The sequence below is a fragment of the Pelophylax lessonae genome (assembly GCF_965119305.1).
Source record: "Pelophylax lessonae genome assembly, chromosome: 4".
Classification (NCBI taxonomy): Eukaryota; Metazoa; Chordata; class Amphibia; order Anura; family Ranidae; genus Pelophylax; species Pelophylax lessonae.
The window spans coordinates 153,418,302-153,434,584 of NC_138771.1; the positions used below are offsets into that span (position 1 = coordinate 153,418,302).

The 16,283-nt window shown below is 37.3% G+C and overlaps 1 protein-coding gene across 4 annotated transcripts in view; it reads right to left on the reverse strand.

Annotated features, from left to right (window-relative positions):
- Positions 1–671: 671 nt before the first annotated feature.
- The window catches only part of FLNC (filamin C), a 76,094-nt gene continuing 60,482 nt past the window's right edge, over positions 672–16,283 (reverse strand). For 2 of the 4 annotated variants that reach the window (XM_082253198.1, XM_082253196.1), the window contains 28 exons: positions 15,203–15,800; positions 14,577–14,750; positions 13,906–14,068; positions 13,626–13,786; positions 13,347–13,514; positions 13,129–13,252; positions 12,868–13,024; positions 11,024–11,213; positions 10,901–10,924; positions 10,488–10,735; positions 10,279–10,374; positions 9,540–9,639; positions 8,529–8,669; positions 7,941–8,069; positions 7,657–7,830; positions 7,260–7,421; positions 6,875–7,078; positions 6,622–6,774; positions 5,559–5,681; positions 5,080–5,319; positions 4,731–5,000; positions 4,494–4,631; positions 4,129–4,244; positions 3,767–3,899; positions 3,503–3,679; positions 2,891–3,109; positions 2,526–2,735; positions 672–1,282 (listed from right to left, as the gene is read on the reverse strand). In XM_082253198.1, the coding sequence (XP_082109324.1) occupies positions 1,095–1,282; positions 2,526–2,735; positions 2,891–3,109; positions 3,503–3,679; positions 3,767–3,899; positions 4,129–4,244; positions 4,494–4,631; positions 4,731–5,000; positions 5,080–5,319; positions 5,559–5,681; positions 6,622–6,774; positions 6,875–7,078; positions 7,260–7,421; positions 7,657–7,830; positions 7,941–8,069; positions 8,529–8,669; positions 9,540–9,639; positions 10,279–10,374; positions 10,488–10,735; positions 10,901–10,924; positions 11,024–11,213; positions 12,868–13,024; positions 13,129–13,252; positions 13,347–13,514; positions 13,626–13,786; positions 13,906–14,068; positions 14,577–14,750; positions 15,203–15,800 (4,980 nt within the window). In that variant the 3' untranslated portion in view covers positions 672–1,094. The remainder of the gene's footprint in view (positions 1,283–2,525; positions 2,736–2,890; positions 3,110–3,502; positions 3,680–3,766; positions 3,900–4,128; positions 4,245–4,493; positions 4,632–4,730; positions 5,001–5,079; positions 5,320–5,558; positions 5,682–6,621; positions 6,775–6,874; positions 7,079–7,259; positions 7,422–7,656; positions 7,831–7,940; positions 8,070–8,528; positions 8,670–9,539; positions 9,640–10,278; positions 10,375–10,487; positions 10,736–10,900; positions 10,925–11,023; positions 11,214–12,867; positions 13,025–13,128; positions 13,253–13,346; positions 13,515–13,625; positions 13,787–13,905; positions 14,069–14,576; positions 14,751–15,202; positions 15,801–16,283) is intronic. The other 2 variants (XM_082253199.1, XM_082253197.1) reach the window with 1 other exon arrangement.

The window sequence follows — 16,283 nt, forward strand, 5'->3', positions numbered from 1 at the left end:
AATTCGATGCATATAAAATATCTATAAAATGCAGTCACATGGCAAAGCACCATGTGATATTGGCTCCGCCCTTATAACAGTGCTATGACAACCAGTCATATTCTTTAGAGACTGGACAGGTCAGAGGTCAAAGAGTCGAAATGTGTAGAAGAAAAAGAGTTTCATAACTTTCAACTTACTGTAAGCTGAAATAGTTTTAAAGATTCCACATTGACTTCAGGGGACTGAAAATTCAGTGATATCAGCAGCTTCATTTTGAATTTACAAAGTGCACCTTGGTCTTGAGTATATCAAGGGGTACTTACCCACAACAAATGTGGACATAATAAATAAACATTTGAGGGTTTTCCAATTTCTTTGGTGGAAAGGTGTTAAAGAGAAGCTTGTATTAGTGCATGTGTGATTCTGTAATGGAACAATACTTATATCTAATTTGAATATCTTATGTTGATATGTTGTTTGACCCACCCTTAAATTAACCATATTTCTTCTAACTTGGGGATAAGTTGGGAAGTAAACTAAGGTAGGTTGGAAATGATGATTAAAAATGATTACTTGATTGGAAAAACTAAATTAGTGGCAAAGAACTGACCCATACATGTAATGATAGTATAACAGAGAGACTAATAAATGTACTACAGAAAATACCAATACATACAGTAGTCACCATAAACTGACCCTATAGCTTCTGTACACTGACCCTATGACCTCTGATACCTCTCACCCCTAAAATCCCCCTCCCCCGAAATAAAAATACAAAACAATTAAAGCGCATATAAAACACAACAGGTAGCAACTTTAGAAAATAAAACACCAACCATATTATAAAGGAAAATTATGTAAAAGGCAGAAAGGACATGGTGGCTGATGTGCACACTCGCATCCCTTCTCCCTACACCCAGCGGTTTTTGTGTCATCATTTTATGGGAAAGTCCTTCATTTGGACAGACAAAGGCACTTAGTGAATTTATGCTATAACAGTTTTTTTTTTTTTAATCAGTGCATTTGCATAAAAAGGGGAAAGCCTGTCCTTCATTGGCAAATAATTAGACCTCTTGAGAGGCCTTTAGGGTAATGGGTTGTAGTGTAGTCTCTCAAGGGACTGAAACTTGAAAAGGACTTCCTGGAACATTCTGGTCTCCCCACTTGACAATAAGGATGTAGTCTCCTTTGTCCTTTACTGTATAGGTCACATTGTACAATCGATTTCCCATGTGCTTCACATAAACTTCCTCACATGGTGTCTTTGGCCCATGGACACCAACCATCAGCATGTTGGTACCTGTGTGATATAAATAATAAACATTTTAGGAAAATATTCAACTATCAAAAAGCAAATTGCCATCATACTCTCCGACATTCCTCTCCTATCCATTCTGTCCACTGTCATACCCTTCACACCCCTCTTCTGCATGTACCGCCCGATGTAATATCCTCAACACTTCACTTCTATATATATATATAGCCCCCTGTTATACCCTCCGCACGACCTACTATGCATATATTGTCCACTGTCATACCCTCCATACTCCTCTTCTGTACATTCTGCCCAATGTCTTATCCTCAACACATCACTCCTATATATATAGCCCCCTGTTATACCCTCCGCACCACCTCCTATGTATATATTGTCCACTGTCATACCCTCCATACTTCTTTTCTGCACATTCTGCTAAAAGTCTTATCCTGAAAACTTTTGTCCTATATATATATATATAGCCCCCTGTCATACCCTCCGTACCACCTCTTATGTGTATATATTGTCCACTGTCATACCCTCCATACTCATCTTGTGCATGTACTGCCCAATGTAATATCCTCAACACTCCTATATATATAGCCCCCTTTTATACACTCTGCACCACCTCTTATGCATATACTATCCACTGACATACCCTCTATACTCCTCTTCTGCACATACTTCCTGATGTCTTATCCTCAACAATTCACTCCTATATATATAGCCCCCTGTCCTACCCTCCGTACCACCTTTTATGCATATATTGTCCACTAACATACCCTCCATACTCCTCTTCTGTACATACTGCCCAATGTTATATCCTCAACACTTCTCTCCTGTATATGTATCCCCCTCTCATATTCTCTGTACCACCTCTTATACATATATTACCCACTGTCATACCCTTCTGTTGCCTCTCCTGTACATACTGCTGTCATTATAACCTGTTGTGACACCTAGCTAAATTACAGATAATTTATAATATTGACAGATGTGGATTCTTTAGAAAACTAGGAACAAAATATTGAGAAACTGTAAGACTATCGCAGGCCAAAATAAAAATAATTTTTAAGAAATAATAATGTTTAATACTTTATATCCCAAAATAGTAAAAAGTTTGTATTTCAAAATAACATTCATTTTTAGATGAAACTGTTTATTTTGGCGATTACTGGTTTGATAACAGTAACTTTATGCATTACAAAAGAAGTAAGATACATATACACTCAAGTAATATGATTATAATGAACATTTGACACACCATTGAATTGTGTTTCTCCCTTACCTGCTTTACTGCAGTCTACAGTAAAAGTGTTCTTCTGACCTACAAATGCCTTTGAAAGTCCAGGGCCCCGGGACACCACTTTGGAGGCATCAGATGTAAACTTAGGTACTGTCATACCATACCCTCCTACAGATGCTGAGGATTTAGTGACTGTTTCCACCAGCACTGTAGATGTTTCATGGAGACTGTGACCACCTGATAGCCGAGTACCTGTTGAAGGAAAGATAAAATGTTAGATGACACACTGAGAGACTTAAAAAAGGCTACTCGTCTTCTTTTAAAGAAACTTTCCATCTAAACTTGCAAGAACCAGTTTCATTTGAATTGAATTTCATCACATTGTACTTTGGTGTTCTCTAACTCACCAGTCACCCTGGCCTTGAAAGGACTTCCCACTATATGTTGGGGTCCTCCATACTTGATGGAGATTAGGTAGTTTCCAGGTGCCATGGGAGTATATGAGACTTTATAGCCCTCAGGAGAATCTTGGCAATCCAACTTCACCTTGGAAGGCCCATCAATTGTCATTGACAAAGAGCCAGCCCCAGCGTTCAGGGTGCTGACTACAAATTCAGAGGGTCTCCCTGTGTAAGGTAGGGAAGACATGGTTAGGGCTCCTGTTTGTATTGGTAGCAAAGAACGTTTTATGGTGTCTTATTCACCACTTATGTTATAGTTGTCATTGAATGCATGGTGTTATGATGTGTAGCTTTTAACGTTGTTAAAAAGGAAGGTTATAAAAGGGCTTTTGTTAGCTACTAATCTACACATGAAAATTATAAGGCAGAATAGTCACATAAATGAAGAGGCTTGCTTGTTAGAGCGCAGCTACAAAAATGCATGTTACATCTTTAGCATGATTTCCTATTTAGTAGAAAAATGAATGACTTTGTGATTTGGATGAATAAGCCATGGTTTTTACACACACAAAAGACTTTAACATGAGTTAGTTTTATGGATGAACTTTTGGCTCTCACCTGTGACTCCACCTTCAAGGCCTGGTCCATATGCTGTAACAAGACCTGGATCACCAGCCTGACTCTGTTCTCCGACACGGATCTTAAAAGGACTGCCAGGTATATGGCGCCCATTAAATTTTACATCAATGGAGTGCACCCCATTTTCATGAGGAATGAAACGGATTGAGTATTTATCTAAGGCAGAACAGAAGACACATTGTGGTCATACAATTCAAAATATTAAAAAAAGTTACTATTGTATTTTCGAGTTTCTTTACTTACCACTATCCACTTCAGACACATAGCACTCTTCCACCACCCCAGATGGAGTGTGCACTTTGGCCTCAATCACTCCACGAGCTCCATTCAGCTGCACTGCAAATGACGCTGGTTGGTTTACCTTCAGGCCTGTCTCCTGTAGGATAACACCGTTTATTAAATCTAGAGCAATATGCACAGAAGAGTTCAAATATTTCAATATATACAGTGCATAGAGATAATTTTTAGAGATCATTTTTCAGAGATCATTTTTAAAGTAATTCTAGCATTTAAATAGAACATTCCAGGATGGCTTTTCTTTCTTACTTAAATAAAGTATTAACTGTGTAATATAACAGTCACAAAGTGTGTTTTGAACTTTTTACCTGTAGACTGGTGACATTCAATCTGCGAGCATCATCAGAACGTGAAGCCACTGGTACCACAAATGGGCTGTCAGGGATGTGTTCATCATTAAATTTAATGGACACCTCATAATCACCTGGGTAACCATATAAGGAATAATAGTCAATTATAACATGTACTTTTATTGCTTATGGAATTTGCAATGGTAAATACAACAAAATGCAATACGTCCTACAGTTAATGCAAAACTTGCTCAAGAAAATAAAAAAATCTACACAGTTGGGCATGTTTATGGGACATTTGTCCCACTATGTAGTTAGTAAATGCTTAAACAATTCCAGAACCTTAAATTTACTCAATTTACTACTAAAATAAATGCACTCACCAGCTTCCTGCACAATGTAGGACACGCCACAAGATCCATCCTTGCGATCTTCAAAAGAGATTTCTGCTTTACTTGGACCTTCTACTGCAATGGACAAACCACCAGCACCAGCTTCTCGAGTCCATATGCTGAATTCAGCTGTGGGGATTAAAAGTGTTAAATCACCAGAAACATGAAACATATTTGAGAGCTTAGTTTATTATGTTTATGCCTGAGTTTAATAGCATTACTTCTTACCTGGAACACCTGCGACTCCCCTTTCCAAACCAGTGCCTCCAGCTCTGACCTTGTGGGCACCACCTTCACCCATGGGTCCAACTGTAAACTGGAAAGGACTGCCTGGGACATGCTGTCCTCTATACTTGACGCTAACAGTGTGAGCTCCCATCTCCTGTGGGACAAAGCGCACACTGTATGTGCTATCTTCACCATCAATAATCTCTGCATCGGTTGTCTTTCCAGAGGGACTAGTCACTTGTGCTGTCATATCCTGGGCTCCTGGTTCACCTGGAAGAGAAAATAAAATTTAATTAGGTCCTTATAAAACTTTAAAGAAGAGTGTTGTTGTAGAGAATGCTGCTTTCACCTTCTTGTCGTGCAATACTTCCAAAAGAGCCCAGACTCTCCCGGCCCAGAAAGTCACCAAAGACATTGTGGAAAGGATCACCGCCAACCTGTGTAGACTCCTCCACACGTACTTCTCTCTTTGTTTCACCTCCACGGGTCTTACTGATCTCTGTACGTTCAGTGCGTGTGTATGTGTGACTGCTGCGGGTGAATGTACGAGTGAGACGTTCTTGGGCTGAGACCATCTGGAACCAGTTGCCTTTAGAAAGAGTTATAAATCAACAAATAATCCATTTAGTGCAGATTATTATATTATTATATATAAACACACTTTATTCATTCGCTTTTAAGTATAAATTGCAATTTGAATTAGCATGATCTTTTTTAACTGTTTGTGTGCTACATCAATATTTTTGTATAGTCAAAGAGTTAAAAGGCATGCAACCAATGATATCTGCCTTACTAGTTACTTGTTTCATGTACTCCATGTCTACATACCTGGAATCTTCAAATTGAGGTCACATGTGCTGCCAATGCTTGCAATGGATGGGGCCTGGCGTTTTCTTGTAATGCTTTCCTTTATACGTCCTTCCCCTGTAACCTTTACCATAAATGGGCTTCCTGTAAATCACACAAGAATCCAGTGTAAGTGCATATATTTAAAAAAAAATAAGAATTTAGGACTAGATGCCCCCTATAAATTGTTTTATTATACACAGTAGGGCCAATTTACTGGATTATTTTAGGTACCTTACTTATTGTATGCCAATTTGATTACCACAGTTATAAATCTACTTAAAAATAATAGACTAGGGTATTTGCTGATATAACAATTGCTATAGTTATTTTACCACTACAAGTCTTTATTTCTTGAATGGAATGGCTACTTTTTATGCTCTCTGCAATAGATACCTCATGAACCTCCAAATATTATCAGCCAAAACAAAATATTTTAAGGTGTCAAAACTTGTGTAAAAATCTTTGCCAATTGACATTTAAGATTCAAAATACTAAAAAAAAAAAAAAAAGATTAAATATAATGTGCCTGTAGTAATTCAACTAATCAGTGTGATAAAATCATTAATTAACTGAAAAGTTATTTTTGATAATAGGAAAAAGCAAATAACACCTGGAAATAAAATATTAAAAGCTTTAGGTAACTGACCCTTCTATTTTTGAGAAATAACAAATATGTTTTTTAGTTTGGATATTCCAGTATGTGGGAGTTGTAGGGGGTAGTGTTTTTTTAGCAAGCTTGGCAGTCCTAAAATTTGGCAGAAATAACATTAAACTACCAAAGGACTCATGCCAGCTTGGTCCCTTATTAAAAGCTGCTTGCCCCCCCCCCTTTTGTTTTTCTTTTCAACAATGAAAGCTTGATTATAGTAAATGTATAAGAGACTTTCATGCTCCGAATTTTACATAACATGTAAAGCATTATTGATTAAATGATGTTGTGGTGTGCAGGTTCACATTAAGGGCAAGGAGGGATTTAGCTTCAGTTTAACAAGTTACTGAGATAAATACAATATGACAAATGTATGTACCACTGCACACTCACCAGGTACATGCTTCTCTGCAAACTTGATATTTATAATATATGTGCCAGGCTCAGTTGGACAATAAGACACTTTACATGTTCCATCTTCCACGTCATCACAGTTTATATCCACTTTGCTTGGACCTTCAATGGATAACCCTAAGCCTCCATATCCTAGGAATGAGAGTCACATGCAGTCACCAGAAGAAGATGAGTAATAGTAATGAGGTAGTAAACAAAAATTTAATAAGTATCTTTACAAATATATGTGTACCTGCATTCCTGGTGTCCACAATGAACTCAGACACCTCAAAAGTGATACCCTCCAGCAATCCCTTTCCTGACACTTTCACTTTGCTTGCATCTCCAATCTCAGATTGTCCAACCATTATCTTGAATGGGCTGTTAGTGACATGTTTTCCATTTTTCTTCACACTCACCACATGTTCTCCCACTTCTTTTGGAGTGAAGGAGATTCCTGTATTAGGAGAGAAACAGTAGTGTAAAAGGGGATTACCCAATATATAAAACCCACTATGATGAATTTTTGAGGTTATTTAAAATATATCTCCGTGGTTTCAAAAAACAAGGCAAGGCTAGTTTGAGATTTTAGTGGAACAAATGCAACACAGCTAAAATTTCCCTCGATGTTCACCTACCAATGTGCCTGTTTGGCAGCCTCTTGAGTAAACAGGGCTCTTCATTACCAGATGGAGCCCTGATACTAGCAGTCAGCTGGCTCAGATCTGACTCTGTGATTTTAAGGGACACATCTGTTGAAGTCCCCACATTCAGTTGAGAAGTCCTCATGGAATCATCACCTGGTAAAGTGGAAAAAGGTCAGCATGTTACCTGAAATATTTAGGAACTCCCCACTAACCACTCTGTGTCTACTGATATACTACTTTTTATGCTATTAAAAACTAAAAAAAGTTAAAACAAAAAATGATAAGGTTTCAACTTTTATTTTTGCCATGTGACAAAGAGTTTTGAGTACACTATTCTCTAATGCCTATAACCTTTTTTAAAAATTCACCAATCTCATTAATAACTCACCGGTTATCTTAGCTGTGAAAGGACTGCCTGCAATATGCTTGTCATCAAAGCGTACAATTATGTTGTAGTCTCCAGGAGCTGTGGGCAAGTAAGACACAGTGCAGGTACCATCCTTATTGTCTTTGCAGGTGATTTCAGCCTTTGAGGGACCCTCCACAGCCAGTGATAAGCCACCTGTGTTAAACGACTTTCAATTAATTTTTTATACTTCAATGGTCAAATCCTGATAGCAAAAAATAAATAAATTTAAGAAAAAACTAGCAGACACCAATATAAGAATATACCTTCTCCAGCATCCTTGGTTACAATAGTGAAAGTGGCTGGCTTGTTTACCATTCCATGACTAAGCCCGGGTCCGAAGGCACTCACATGTCTGCTGTTAATGGCATCTACATAAAACTGCAGTGGGCTGCCTGAAAGTAGAATAACAGTTTATGTTTATAACATCACTATCATACCCGGTTTGACAAAATGTTTTTAAATATGGCATTTGTATCATCAACATGTTGGATTTTACTTTTGTTACACTTAAAAGCTGATTTACTAAATAAGTTGAGAAACTTCACATGATAAATTGTGTGAACATTCACTTTAATTATCAAATCATGTAAAAAAATAATTCTTGTTTACTTATTTCATCTGAAAATAATTGAATAATTAAAGTGAGCAGGAATTTGCTTTTCACTTTTTTGGATAACTGAATTAAGTATTCATCCAATTTATTGTGTTTAATGAATGACTAAAAATGAGAACCCTTGCATGAAGAGATTACAGTCTAAAACATTTCTCAACTTAAAAAGGTTTCCTTACATCTGTAACTCAGGGTCACACAGATACTCTACTGGTTATACAAGAAATTATGAAATGGTTACCTGGAATGTGATTCCCATCATACTTTATGTCCATCTCATGCAATCCTTTTTCCACTGGAGCAAACTTAACAGTAACGGTTCCATCCTTGTTATCAGTAATATTGGGCCGAGCAGTCTTGCCAGAAGGCATACGGACTTCTCCTAAATTCAGAAAGCAAAGGAAGACAAGCAATTAGTATAGTAGAACAAATAACACCTAAGAACAACTGATATGTCATGTGCAAAAAAGAGACCAGAATATGTATGCACCGTCTGCCATTAGTATCATGAAAGAAAATGGTCTTTTGTGCAAGTTTAAACATAATAGGTAATTTGGCTGCATTAAAATTGATTACATTCACAAGTTCAACCATAATTTCATCATCTAAGAATTATTTGTAAATTGTGTTTTATGCGTAATTTTTAAGAGTAATTTGATTTTGGACTTGTTTTCTGCCTTATTTTCCAGTCCAGTCCAAAAAGATATGCAAACTAAAAACAGAAGCTGTGAGATAAACTTTCTCCTTTTTTTACGGTTCTATGTTTGAATAGTGACATTATTTCTGCAACTGAATGACAGCAGATACTTATACTGAAAAAAGACTGCATATACAAGGACTAGAAAAAAAGGCATTTTTTTTGCATTTGTTTTTTTATATCTGACCACAGAAATCAGAGTGTAGGAGGAATGATTGTTAAACCTATATGTTTTTTTGTGGGAATAGTATCTGGACAATCAGAATACACAATGCTTTGTGCAACAAAGGGGAGGTGATTGATAAAGCTATAGGTAGTATTACTATTTTTGGGGTACAGAAATCTCAGTGAACAGTGCTATGTAAAGGATAGGAGGGGTGATCGCTAAGACTACAATTGTTCTGCGTATGTGCACCATGGCACCAAACCTTAGTTGTGAAGAACTCATTGCTAAACGTAAGCAGTAGTATAAATTTTATTTTCTGAGTGGTAAAACAGTTGAAAAAATAGTTGGTGTAAAAGAGTCTAGAATTTGCTGTACTGATAGGGCTGTACCTGTAATTTCTCCTTTTTGCACAGTGAATGGAATGACCAGGTTGAATGGCCTAAGCATGGTGTCCAAATTATCTACTGGAACAACTGGCTCTTCTGTAGCCTACAGAGATCAGAAAAATACTAGAATTTAGCCAAACAATAAAAAACACAAAAGTGAAGCAACGCCAAAGTATAAAGGAGTGAGTAAATAAAAAAGTATAACAAAGATAACTCATTTCATAGCAATTAGTGAAGTCTGGACGTAGGAAAACATATGCTGGAAAAAAAAGACAGCAGCAATCTGATAGTGAACATAAAAAGATTAGTAAAAGAGCAATGTAAAGTAAGTAGTAAATGCTGTCCGTAAACCTCATATTACATTAGGGAGTTACATCCCTTCCTGTGTCCTAATCCCCCTGGATCATTGGTATGGTACATCCAGAGCTAAACAGGTTGGTGATAAAATAAGCTCCCTGTACTAAAGAGGATTAAGCAAATAAAACTAGACGGTTCAGCCAACTGTGCTTTTATTTTTATTTTTTTGCTAATTTTGCATCGCTGTGAAAAAGGTAAGCCTTTATGGTTACTAAGTTTTTTTTTATACAGGGGCTAAATGTATTAAATATAGAAATTCTGAGTTGTAAAAGGGCAGAGGAAGAAGCAGTGAGATGAGCTGCAAAGAGGAAATGAAATAAAGTGCAGATTTCAGAGTTCTAGAGTGACAGGGCAATATAATTGCAGGGATATCTCAGTTTTATACCCAGTGAGCTGGATATCCAGGAAGGTGTGCAGCATAGGGCTGTTGTAGCTGCACAGTGTCACATGGTTCCTCTATGATTGGAATGGTATCACAAGCCTGGCAGAAGGGAGGGAAGACATTAAATACATGAAAAGTAAAGGCCTGATTACATGGGGAGTGTTGTGTCACAAAATGTTTCTTGCTTTGTTTCTTGTTTCTTCCAAACTTACCACCACATGGAAAGGACTGTTGGGAATCTGTTCTCCACCAAAGCGGATGGTGATGACATATTTCCCAGGTTCAGGTGCTGTGTAGTAGATATCAAAAGTGCCATCTTGGTTTTCCACTACATCTACATCAAGCTCTGCCCCATCAGGTGTGGACACTTTGCAAGTCACTTTTCCCTTTCCTGCAGCTTTAGCATCTACTGTAATGACAGTTTCTTCCCCAATCTGAATGGTGGGTCCAAGACAGGCTCCTAATGGCCAAGAGAAGGGGTGTTATTTGCAAGTCAGGAACTACTGAACTGTTCATATGCAAAATGATCAAACCTACAGACTGATTTTAAGCAAACAAATAAATTGAATATAGCTATTACTTTGTTTATGGAAATTCTCATAAATATGCATTGTAAATGGCTCACCTGATCCATGTCCTCCAATAGACACTGAAAAAAAAAAAAAGAGAATACAACAATTATATTAGACATTGCAAATGTAAAAATTGAGTTTTCAAAGCTCTAAAAATAAGCTATACCGCCACTTACCTGTCACTAAACACTTGCTGGCATCTCCGGTAGGTACTGCAAGAATACGGAAAGGAGAGTAGGGAATTTCATCTCCGCCATACTTAATGGTTATAGTGTATCTTCCTGCCATGTCTGGTACATAGGATACTGTGTAGGTACCATCACCATTTCCACGAATATTGGCTTTCTTTGGCTTTCCTTCTGGGTCCTAAAAGAAATAGTATGGGTCATTATATTGCTGTGGTCAAAGCTGGACATATTTTCTGAATAATATTTGATTTATATACACATATTGGTCTTTATAAAGCTAATTCTGATTTATAAACCCTTGTATTCATTTATTAGTTCTGTAAAAGTGAACAGTAGAGTCTTGATTAGCAGTTCCACAATTTATCTTATGCTTTAAAAAAACGGCCAGCGATGTGGAAATCAAACAAGGGCATACAGTTTGTAACAGCACTAATAAAACTAAAATGAATAGTACCAACTTTGTAATTTATCAGTTCTCTTTTTACATTTATTTTACATTATTTTTACATTTCCCAACTAAAGTTACCAAAACTGTTACTGGCTTATTCAGCAAAGTAGTATGAATGGCAAAGGTACTATGTGGAGTGCAGTTACCCATTGCAAGCACCAGGTTCCAGTTTAGTAAAATTAATTAAATGCAAGCATATTGCAGTTTGGTTTTTCTGGGTTACTAACATTGGTCATTGCTCTTTGCCTTACTGAATAAAACAAGTCAGTGCCTCTCTAACTTTTCCAGTCCTATCCTAAAGATGGAAAGGTACGCTTTCTGTCAGTAGAATATCATATGACAGAGCAGCGTGACTCATTAATGTCTGTGTGAATATTTTACCCTTGCCAGATGGTGACAGTTTGCTGAGGATTAATTCTTATACTGAGTTCCAACTTCTCCATTACATTCCCACCTATTTAATTTAATTTGAGCTATCAGTATTTGTCTGATTTACTTGTGTATATCAGATATGACATCATTAAATCCTTTCAAAATGCCTGCTTTTTTGAAGCAGTATTATGTTACAGTATTAATGCTTCTCTGTGCCTAATGATGGAGAAATGTACTTTGCATGGCTGCATCCAGAGTGACCTTTGGATTGAAACAGCAATATTTTACATTATCTGATGGATATGGCTAAAATATATTACAATGTTTTATACTATAACAATTATTGTATAATTATTTTACATCTACAGTATATGTGTTTAAATATTACTTACATACAATAGGGTTGGTTTTCTAAAAGCAAATAGGCTGTTCACTTTGCAAGGGAAGTTGCACTTTGAATGGGAATTTTCCTCAGCGCTTAGGTCATGTGGAGAAATTAATTTGGCAAAGAGTACCCACTCATGTGAAAGGAAAAATGTTTTTAAAAACTGCATATTCGCCTACACATTATTGGATGATGGAAGTCAGATGTCATTCACTAAGCTTTGGGGAAAGTCTCTTTGAACAGTGCAACCTCTCTCACAAAAGGAACAGTCTATTTGCCTTTTGTAAACCAACCCATATGTCTCCCTTCTACCGCTAGATGGTGATTTTTTTCCAGTTCTTAGCAAACTCTAAATATGAATGAGCTCATTCTAACGGGATGTACAAATCTTCCAGCTGCTCGAGAAGCATACTAGGGGTCACTTGTTTTTATAAATATACCATATGGACAAAGCTAAAGTTTCCAGATAAGCAAAGCTTTTAACCTATTGATGGCAACGTGTAAATAGTTAATAATCTGAAAGCATACATTCTTTTATAGTTTAGGTAATTGAAACTTCCCTTTTGGTGAACTAATCATAGTTATCATTTAAGCACTGCTGTATACAAAGAAGTAAGATGTGCTTACCAGAATCTGAACAGTAAGTAGCCCCTCGCCTGCATCCCGGGCATCAATGGTAAATTCCACAGGTAAGCTGGCTGGTATACCAGCTGAGTTGAGACCTGGGCCACTAGCACGTACTTTGCTTGCATCATGGGTTGGGAGGACTTTGATCTTAAAGGGGCTATAGATTGAAAATGATTTAGTTAAAGCTCTTAGCACTATTTATTTATTTATTTTACAGTTTTAATAAGCACAGGGATTGCTCATGAATTGTGCCATTCTTACCTTCTTGGCACTTCCTGGTCTGCATATCTAACAGATACAGTGTATGGTCCATCTGTAGCTGGGGTGTACTTTACTGTGTGAGTTCCATCACCATTATCTCTTACATCTACTGGCTCTGCAAGACCTACAACAAAAGAAAGTAACTAATACTTTGTTTCTGCGAAAATCTTCCTTTATTACTTTTGCAGTTACATTTTATGCTTTTTTTTCTTCTTTACCTGATGGTCCTTGTACCAACACCTCCAATGGTGCAAGTCCAGCCTTGCTACAGTCTACAGTGAAGGTCTGTGGGACATGTGCTCTCACACCAGCCCCCAAACCGGGACCTGAACACTTCACCTTGCTAGGATCCACAACTTCTTTCACTGGCACACGGAATGGGCTTCCTGCAAAGATCAAAATACTAACAATTACTCAAGTCCATTTTGTGTTGTCTGTGTGTTCATACAAATGACGAGCAACATATAAATGCAATGGAAGCAAGAATATTACAGTACCTGGGATTGGTCGCCCACCAAATGTAATGTTGACATCATACTCTCCTGGTGTGAAAGGGATGTATTCTACACTACAGCTGCCATCCTTATTGTCCTTACATGACATTTTTGCTTCAGATGGACCTTCAATTGCAAGGCCAAGGCCACCAGTGCCAGCACCCCTGCAAATTCAAGAAAAGTGTATTTAACTGGGAAGTTTACAAGAAAATAAGTCAAAATGAGGGGGAAAATGTCAGGAAAACACCATTACACAGTGTAAGTGAAAATGTTATACTCTTACCTGGTCTCAACTGTGAAGCGATTGGATTTGTTAAGCAGTCCACCTTCTAGCCCTGGGCCATATGCTCGCACACGGGTTGGATCACAGCCCTCTGTGACACCAACACGGAATGGGCTTTTATTCACAGGAACATCATCATACAGAACTTCTACCAAATGAATCCCTGTCATAAAAAAAGAAGACTGTAAGAAAATGCCCACTCAGGAAAACTGATAGTACTTGAATGAAAAACACGGTTTCAGTAGTGTGCATGCAGTTATTAGGGGGGGGGGGGGGGGCAGAGATGTAAACATGTAGTAAATAATTTGCAGGAACATAAACAGACATTTTGGCTTGATCCCAGTTTACCTCCAATATGCAAAAGGATCTTTGTTTACTATACATTTATTACCAACAGTTAATTAACTGCAGTAATTTGTCTTTTATCAGAGTTAGCTATCATTTAATGTAAACAACCCAAACAACTAAAAGTAATATGTAATTAAGGAATATTACTTATTTTTCACTGAATAACATAACATGCATAGCACAGGAAATTGAAAGTGACATTTATAAACTGTATTTGCAATGGAATGGTCTTAGTGCCTTGTTTGTAACTGTATAAGAGTTGGGCTCAGGGTGATATTTCGTATAGGATTACGAAGCTAGTGATAAATTTGCCTGGATCTTACCATCCTCATACGCTGTATACTGCACATGATAGGTTCCATCTCCATTATCCGTTATAAGGCTTTCAGTGACAGCATTTGAAGGACTAATAATGCGAGTGGTGACATGGCTGCCACCTGTTTTGGTTAGAGAGCGAGCATCAACAGTAAATTCTGTGGTGACTTCACGCAGAACACCTAAAACAGAGGAAGGGATTATATTACTATGTACATGTCTTATAGTATCTTGTTACTATATGTTATATATGTATCTTATTAGTTTAGTATAGTATATAGTATATGTATCTTATTACTATGTTTATAAAATTAGCTTCATCAGAATTTGCTAGGTTTGAAAAGGATAAATACCTAAAATGAGTTATTAGTAGTTGAACAGTAGTCAAACCATCCCTGATTATTTTATTAATTGTATTATATAAAAATGTGAAACATAAACATTTACTATAGTTTCCAGTGTTTTAACTGTGTATTGAAACTGGTTGGAAATAATGTAAGACGTGTGTTAGGTCACAGAGCTTTCTGCAGTTCACAATGAATACTGTACAACAAACACTAATGTTTAGGGAAGATCAGCATGTACACGTTTCCTAAAAATAGTATTTACTGTTAATCTTCCTGTAATCACTTACCTCTGGGTTCTACTCCTGGACCAAACACCTTTACTCCGCTGGTGTCCACTGCTGGTTCAACGTTTACACGGACAGGGAATTTAGGTACTGCATGTCCTCCATATTTAATGGTGATTGTGTAAGCCCCAGAGCATGATGGGATGTAGGTGATACTATAGGTCCCATCGCTGTTGTTTTGGATAAGCACTTCAGCTTTTGCACCAGAATCTGAAAGAATCTCAATGGTAAGCTCAGCTTCACCAGCTTTTGAGCAGTCGACGGTGAAGGTGGCCACTTCTCCTGCTTTCCCTCTTTCTAAACCAGGTCCACTGGCTGTCACTTTGCTGGGATCAAACACAGGTCGAATGTCAGCCTTAAAAGGAGAACCAGGAATGTGGGCTTCTGCAAACAAAATATTGATAGAATATTCCCCTGGTTCTGTAGGGAGGTAGGATACTGAACAGGAACCATCTCCATTATCTTGGCACTCAATCTTGGCTTCACATGGTCCTTCAACTGTAAGACCAAGACCTCCAGTACCAGCTCCTTTGGTGTCAATTGCAAATGGTGCTGGCTTGCCCACAAACCCACCTTTAAGGCCTGGTCCATAGGCACGGACCTGTGAAAGATATAAAATACATTTTACAAAACAAATACTACTTTTAAAATGTTAATAAAAGCACTACATTTAGCAGTGCTATACATCATTCTCACTAGTATGACCTTTGTGGACAACACATTTTTTTAAGTTGGTGCATGATTAGAAATTAAAGAAATATGTTACAAAAGTTAGTTTTGTAAATATTCACAGGATTCTGTAAATGTTCTGTAACTAATACAGAAATCTTTTAAATGTCCATAATGTGGGCATAAATTAGCAAACATGTACATTGTGTCTTCCAAAATTCAAACCTGCATGCATTAATAATATAGCAGACACATTTTGATAGTAAAGGGATATGTTGCTGATATCCTTACCCCCTTGTCCCTCTCTTAACTTAAGGCAATGAAACTCTCCAGACATACCCCAATACTTATAGTAAGCTAATAAAACAAACTGATTACCACTTCAAGCCATGTGTATTTATTTCCCACAAAAGTC